We start from the raw sequence: 8,455 nt of genomic DNA on the forward strand, positions 1-8,455 counted from the left end.
TATAAATACAATTAATCACTATATTGTACTGGAAATATATATCACTCTCTCTCTCTCTCTCACACACACACACACACACACACACACACACACACACAGAGACAATAGTATTGGCACCCTTGGTAAATATGAGCAAAATATGCTGTTAAAAAGTTTATCTTCTTTGTTTTTCATTGACAATATTTGTAAAAATATAACATTTGATTGAATTAATTACATTATTATATAATTCAAGAAAAGAATTCTAGAACAAAAACTTCTTTCAGTAATTTCACTCAAATTGAGGGTTATATTTGTTGGATTATTTTGAATGAAAGACACTTTTCCACAGACTGTTTTGCTCATGTTGACCAGGGCTGCACATTATGACATCATCACCATTATATACATATATATATATATATGTATATCACATTATGACATCATCATCATTATATATATATATATATATATATATATGCTGTCAAATTCAAGTCAACAGATCTCCAGACACAGAGACAGAACATGACCGCAGCGGAGGCTGTCAAACAAAGAAAATTTAACACACTTTAAAACAGATCCCACATCACCATCCAATGAACAATACGATTCTATTTCTAATTTCTAAAGTTGTCATTTCTGTGACTTCACTAAAATTAATTATATTGATTATGCCACATCAGTATTTGAAGAGTCATGAAGATTCAAAGACATTACCGTGGCAGATGAAAACACTGATTAGACATCATAGATGGTGTCAATATACGGTTTGTTCCACATTTCATGTGTATTGAATTATTATGTGTGTTTGAGCGGTATATACTGCACTGAAGGGCTAGTCCGGTTTATTAAATAGCCAGTAGGCTTTAGCCAAATCAGCTATGAATGAAGTAAGTATAGAGAAGAGATATTCAAGAGAGCATCTGATTAGACAGAAATCTGTGCGGTTGAAATGAGTCCATGTTCTCAGAAAATGAGAAACTGTAGAAACTGTCACGTGCTGATCATGTGTCATGTAAATGGCTTTAATATGTACTATATATTTAGTGTACACACAGTTCAGTCGTGACAGCTCTTGGTGTGAATGTTTGAGATGGAGTTAGTAGACCTGGTGTAGCTAGACTCGACTAGGACAGAGCCTTGCTGGACAAACCCCAGGCCGACAATACGCTTCAACCACTCGCTGCTGAGGCTCACCAGCTGTATTTGAGCTCGGTCCAGCCTCGGGATCTGTCCTGAGCACTGATCTGTGTATGACCGGACTGCTGATGGACTCCACTGCAAGCGTCCCGCCGGCCGTATTAATATCCCAAACAACCACAGGCATCATTGACCGATAGCCTGTATAATGCAGCGCATCACTCACACGGGATTGGTTCTTAGGAGATGTGTCTGCATATTAATTGTCACTGAGGAGGTTTATAATCTTTAAGTGATATTTAGACATCATTAAGATTGGTGTGTCTGCTGCACACTGAGATCACTAACTGAACTCTAGATATATTACATATAATTCTGTGTAACCTAGTGATGTGTTACTGGCCTGACATCCAGGCAGGTTTATTCACACGAATCATCTACTGTGAACATCTGAGCTGGTCTGGCTAGAGTTTACCTAGTTCAGTGTAGGTCCAAGCTTCATAAAACATGGCTGATATTCACTAATATTCTCAGCACATCAGAGAGAAAATCCTGATGGCAGGCCACAGCCAAGCAGCTGCAGCAGGACTATTTACATCAAGCTCATTGGCTGATGGATCACAGGCAGAGCACCAATCAGCTTGGCCCGTGCAACATGAGGCAGATTACTGCACATAAATCAACTCTTTCATTAGTTTTATTGATATGCATACCATCAACACTACCAATGTGATTCTATCAATGAAGGACTTTTGCTACTGAAAAGATTTGTCTAAAATCTTACATGACATTCTCAGCAGTAAGATGGAAACCTCAACCTAATTCTCACCGCTTTACTACAGAGACGCAGCACTGATGCAGAGGATTCAAACGTGACCATAATAAATCATTCTTATGACGTGGATCTCTGACATCATTTTCATTTTTATCTTTCTGGTCAAATTGTGCTGTCAAGTGACCATAATATAATCGGTATAATCCATGGGTAGGTGTGCACACAATTTTAATATACTCCATGGAGCCAGACTGTTAGTCTTCACCTTTTACATTAAAATCATGTAAGTCATTATAATGATAAAAACCACACAAGTATAGCAGGGTCTTGAGATATCTGCAGTTTGAATATGAATGGAGTGTACAGTGACTTAAATTCCCCAAACAAATCTGGCTTCAGGAGACATGGAGAACCCACTTTATATTACGTGTCTACATCAACTTACATAAAAATATACAACACACAATATACTTGCTGTTTAAACACGTGATTTACATTATAGTTTAATTTGAAGTACCTAACACAGTTGACTGGACCCTAAACCCACAGCCGATTCCATCCGTATCCCAAACTCACTAGCTGCAAATCTGGGCATGCATGTACACCAAAACCACTCTGGATCAAATATAAATACTAATACTAATATTAAGCAGGGTATAGTGCATGTGCCACGAGGAGTACTTTTCTATCATCTTTTGGATCTTAACGGTCTGTTCGCTTTCAAATACCAGACTTGAGGCTGTGTAAGTAAAGACAGCATGTTCGTTTTTGGGCGAACCATTGCCTTCAAACATGATATGGATTACAGACAGTAACAGATGCTTTTAAAAACATATTGCACTATAACAGTTGTATTCTAAGCAGACAAAAGCTTGTTTCATACATACCATCAATCACGTCAGGTCAGGTCAATAGTAATTGCACTACTTGTTCCCCCTCCATGAGTATTGCACAGTTTTGGCCTGCTGTCAGGGTGCAGCTTGCTCATTTTGTCTTCAGTATGTAATCACTCATGTCTCTACTGGAGTCCGGGCTCATGTGGCCCTCGTCAGTCAGGACATCAGTGTTCAGGAACGTTCCTGACACCGATCCTCCGTGCCGCGGCTGAACAGGAGCCAGCTCTGACAGGAGGATGTTATCATGGGCGACGAGCGTGGCCTTGTCCATCGTCTCTTTGCTGTGTCTGGTAACCACTGCGTCCAGGAAGTCATACTTGGGCGAGAGCGTACCGCTCTCAAACAGATACTTGGCCATGTATGAGAAGGCAGCGTTGCTCAGAAGCGAAGCCAGCATGGAGACGGTCTTATAGGGGAACCTCTGCTCCACGAAGTGCTCCACCTCCCGCGTGAGGCGCTGCTCCTTCTGACGCGTCGTCCAGCCGGGGTAGTAGATGAACGGGGGAAGCCTGAGGTAGGGCTCGCCCCCGCCGACCCGCAGCAGCAGCCCGAACACATAACCAGCCACTGAGCCGTAGGTGTTGGTGCCCTTGATGAACAGCACACAGAGGAGCTGAGGGAAGATGATGACGTACACCAGGTCTGAGCTCAGGTACCACAGGCCGTACACAGAGCCCGTCAGGAGGGCCATGACGGTCGCTAGCGCTCCAAACACAAAGATGGTGATCCTCATCACCCACACGATCTCCCGGTCCGACGCCTGCGGAGACACACGTTAAAGCAGTGGTTCATGCAGCTGCACTACATTCGGAGTAAATCTAATTACTCGAAACATCAAATCACAATGGACTTGCTTTACTTTCTTCCATCAGTGCACATTATTATGAATTTAAATACTGCTATTTTATACTACTGTATGACAGCGCTGCAGGGATGAAGAATCGATGCAGGAAACAAAACCTGGAAACAGGCTCTGACTCTGCTTCCACTGTCCTGAAGTCAATGGTGGCTTGGATTTTTTGTTTCTTTTATATAAGTAATACCCCCTTGTTGTTTTTCTCTCTAGAAAAACGCAGTTGCTAACAAGTATCTAAATGGCACTACAGAACTCAGAGGTTAAACATCATCACATCGAACAGGTAACTCAGCTACTCACTAGTCTAATAATCGCACCAATGCAAAATACAGTAACTCAAACATTCAGAGAAAATACTTTGAAATACAGACTGAAAGAGTTGCTGAAGCTTAAAGGGGGTCTAATTCGATTTCATGCATTCTGAATTATTTACACTGTTAAAGAGTAAGAATCTCATGCTAAACATGGCCAATATTTCAAAAAACGAGTTGGACGTATGGCAGACTATTTCTGTGCCAAATATACTCCTTCCTGGTTTTGAATATGTTTTGGAAAGTTATTTTTGAGGATGGTCCATCATGGTGTCATTAAGGGCAGTATTCCTTGTAGAGGCTCTTCTCCTGGAAGAATGCGTGCACACACATCAACACATCACCGTGCTTCATTTGGCAGCACTGCACAGGAATATCTGCACAGGGCACGCCTCCAGGAGCTCGGCTGTTTTCAGGGAGAAGCGTAAAGATGTCTCTGAGAGAGGTACTCAAGACTAACATGACACAGACACTGTTATGTGTGTTCCCTTTAACGGTGGGGAACGCTGAGGTCACATGACCATGATGTAGTTCGGTTATAGCCTACATTTGGCTTTTTACTTCTGCTGACTGCATTTTGACTTCATCATTTTTTGATTTAATATTATCAGGATGAACAAAATCATTAACTTAGGTCACCTAGTTTATTTTCTGCTATGATCCAAAAGAAAATGGACAAATGAATTTGAGTCGGGTCTCCTGTGGTGGAGGAGAATTTGTAATAATGTTAAAAAACATTGTTTCTAATGGAAGGAGTGTGTGTGTTTTAAGGTTGCTTCAGTTGTGATTACACAGGTTTTACCCAGAAATGAGGTACGAGTTCATCAGTGTTTCACATGTGGTCACACACATTCATCGACTGGTCACATGTGGTTTGATGGCATCAAGAACTTACCGACTGGCGAAAAGCAAGTTGGTAAATATTTCGTGCGAACATGGAGCTGGCTGAGAGGATGGAGGAGTCTGCGGATGACATCACAGCGGCTGACACCGCCCCCAAACCAAAGAAAGAGACGAACGGAGGGCAGAGATGCTGCAGGACGATGGGCAGGATCATGTCCGACTCGTCCTTCTCCACCGGAGGAACCGGACCGTACGACGTCTGATTCCAGTCTCAACACACACACACACACACCGTTTTCATCAGGTGAGTATCATTGGTAATGTGTGAAGCAGAAATATTATAGAAAATAGGAAATGCATGTTATTTCATATAACCGTCTGTAATGGCAAACAAACATTCTTGAAATAATCTGCCTGATTGAACTGTGAAGTATGTAATAGCTGATTTACAGTATTGTCTTTATTCATTTGGGCTGAACAGTAAACATCTGCTGATTAGCTGAGACTCTGCTTCACAAGCCTGCGATCAACAGCTTTAATGAAGCCCCTGTAGATACGGCTGTAATCAGCTCAACGCACGAGTCCTCAGACATGAATGACAGCAGCCATCTGGAGTCTCAGTGTGATCTCAGATCCTCTCTCACTACAGAGAAGTGGGAAGCACAGCCGTGTTACCTGTGGAGGCTCCTATAGCTCCGATCAGGACGGACGGCACGGCCATGACCAGACAGCCGAACGCAGCCAGGAAGGACAGGACTTGAGCGTAGCTGGCCGAGGAGGCGGAGAGGACCCGCTGGAAATACACCTGCCACGGGATCCCACCCAGCATCTGCACACACACACACACAGTCAAAACTAGACAGTCGCATTGATGTTTCGGTGTATTGAAATAAAATATGACTGATGTCAGTGTGGGCTTTGCTGTATGTGGCGAGTGTGTTTCTGCACAGACTCACAAGAAGACAGAAGTTATCAGCCCACATCCAGCCATCAGAAGGATCGATCTGGCCCAGCCACGGAGACTGGAACACTGTGTTCACTGCGGTGACGCCGATGTCTGACACAGCGGGATTGGACAGGGCAAACGGCACGCTTATCCACTAAATAAAGACATGGGGAAATCACACGGATATGTACTGACATTTCCAATGACATCCAGCTGCTTTTAACTCAATGTCAGCTCTTTAACAACACAAGCTAGGCAAAAATAAACAGAACTGTGACATGTTAAAGATGGGGTGGAAATTACAAAACAGATCACACTTCTGCCTGATGTTAGTGATCAGGTAAGGGAGAAACACGCAGATAAAAGCTTAGGCTCAGCAGTTCAACTCTAGCCACTTTCATTATTTAGTCAAATGTGTGGCTCCTCTGGAACACAGGTGCTCTTCAGGGACTTTGTTTTAATGTTTATTTAGCTGCATTACAACACGTCGAACCCCAACACCTGGAAATAAGACACTCTGCAGACATGCACATGTTTGTAGAGGAGACTCACCAAACCTATGAAAATGCAGAAGAGCTGGACGACATCTGTGTACGCCACCGAGTACAGTCCCCCCACCAGCGTGTAGAAGATCGCAATCAAGGCTGAAATCACCACTGACATGTTGATGTTGATGTCCACGATCACGCTCAGGGTTGCTCCTGTGCAGACGACAGCCAGGGTTTTATTCTGTTTAGACCGTCCTGATCTACTGATTATAATACGTGTCTATGGAGCTTAACGTCTGGTAAATGTAGTGTATTTCATACCTAAGGCTGACAAAATGGCAGCTGACCAGAAGATCTCTCCCAGCAAAGCAGGTATGAAGAGCAGGCCTCCCATTCTCTTCCCATAGAGCTGCTGGAACGGGTCGAGCATCGTCACGTAGCCTTGAGAGCGCATGGGCTTGGCGAAGAACAACCCACCTGGACCAAATAAAGCACACTGTCAGCCTGACCACACACTGAGGGATACGAAGATATGTGTGGTGAAGAATAGCTCTCAAAAGATGAGTTCTCTTTAAAGACCCTGTGCATCAGGTCTTTTTATTTTACAGTCTGTAGTATTTGTAACAGTCATCACTTGGCATTCTGTGATTGTGTTGAGAGACATTCACAGATAACAGGCATGGACTGAAAGCCACAAACCTCTCGTTTTCATTTAATGTGGTAATGATTTCCAATCCATGGATCATTAGTGTACTATCATCTCACCTACGACCAAACTGAGTGCGTAACCGAACGGCGCCTGAGCCCAGGCCAGGCCGGATCCGGGCAGATACACAGACTCGGCGGTGCCGTTGATGTAACCTCCTCCGACCCAGGTGGCTGCGATCAGAGAGAGAACCGTGAAGACAGACGAGAACCACTGAGCGCACGGTGTGTGTGTGTGTGTGTGAGTGTGTGTGTGTGAGTGTGTGTGAGTGTGTGTGTGTGTGAGTGTGTGAGTGTGTGAGTGTGTGTGTGTGTGTGAGGAGGACAGTCATTCATGAATTTAGGCGAGTGTGTGTTCTTTAGACACACACTATATTTATTCCTTGATTATAACATTTAGTTTCAATATTCCCATGAACTAAACAGAGCAAGTGACTGGCTTTCTGAAATACCTTCATTTCTAATTAATTAGAAAAATAATTTATCAGAAGAGATAACAAAACAATCTTTCCTTCCAAAAACAAGATTTAAATAAAAAGACAAAAGTACTTTACATCTGTAGAAGTATTACTCACTTAAAAACAAGTCACTAACTCAGGAAATATCCTTCTTATCAACCAACATGCATTTAATAATAAATAGATAAATAAATACAAATTTATTCTACACTAACTCTTACAGTATTTCCATCACAGATGCAGTAATGAGTGTCTGAGAGTGAGACGAGAGCATCACCTGTCATGGTGAATCCACCTACAAACAGACCGATGTCTCGGCCACCGATCATGATGGACTCACTGCGGTCCATTCCCTCCGAGATCCCAGAGTTCTTGTTCTTCCACGCTGCCCAGATCCCCACCACTAAAATCAGCACGTAGAAGATGACGATGGCCAGCAGTCCTTCCACATGAATGGCCATCTTACAATGACCCACACAAATCACAGCAACACTCCGTTCTGTCGCTGGAATCGTTTAAGAATAACACATTCACATACTGACATGGGAAAAGGAAATATGCTACATAATATGCATAGCTTAATTATTATCATTACTTTTTATTTTTGCACTGTTTTCCTTTTATCTTTCACAATACTTTTTGTTGCATACATACAAGCTTTCCATTTGAATGCAACCTTCTTTATTTTATTAGAATAACAATTTTTTTTTTCATTTCAAATAAACAATGGTATGACTAAAAGCAACAAGTTCGACTCATAGTACACTACATATTAAATTGAAATCAATAAAGCAGACAAAATAAAACGGAAGGGTATTGTTAGCTACCTCTGGAGACAGTGAATCCTGAGCGAGCAGAATGAAGACAGGAGGAGGCTGAGGACTGGAGAGGATGAACTTCCTCAACAACTGTTTTATATGGCTCTCACTCCCCCCCCCTCTCTCTCTCTCTCTCTGTTTCTCTCTCTCTCTCTCTCTCTCTCTCTCTCTGTTTCTCTCTCTCTCTCTCTGTCTCTCTCTCTCTCTCTCTGTTTCTCTCTCTCTCTCTCTGTCTCTCTC

The 8,455-nt window shown here is 42.7% G+C and overlaps 1 protein-coding gene across 1 annotated transcript; it reads right to left on the reverse strand.

The window, feature by feature from the left end:
- Window positions 1–2,431: 2,431 nt before the first annotated feature.
- Window positions 2,432–7,909, reverse strand: LOC132152345 (high-affinity choline transporter 1). Its single transcript, XM_059561113.1, has 8 exons — window positions 7,675–7,909; window positions 7,000–7,113; window positions 6,556–6,711; window positions 6,299–6,447; window positions 5,757–5,900; window positions 5,476–5,629; window positions 4,853–5,070; window positions 2,432–3,550 (listed from the first exon to the last, which is right to left on the reverse strand). The coding sequence occupies exons 1-8, from the start codon at window positions 7,856–7,858 to the stop codon at window positions 2,879–2,881; spliced, it is 1,791 nt and encodes a 596-aa protein (XP_059417096.1). The 5' UTR covers window positions 7,859–7,909; the 3' UTR covers window positions 2,432–2,878.
- Between the last annotated feature and the right edge of the window lie 546 nt (window positions 7,910–8,455).

Source organism: Carassius carassius, chromosome 11 (genome assembly GCF_963082965.1).
Source record: "Carassius carassius chromosome 11, fCarCar2.1, whole genome shotgun sequence".
NCBI classification, from domain to species: domain Eukaryota; kingdom Metazoa; phylum Chordata; class Actinopteri; order Cypriniformes; family Cyprinidae; genus Carassius; species Carassius carassius.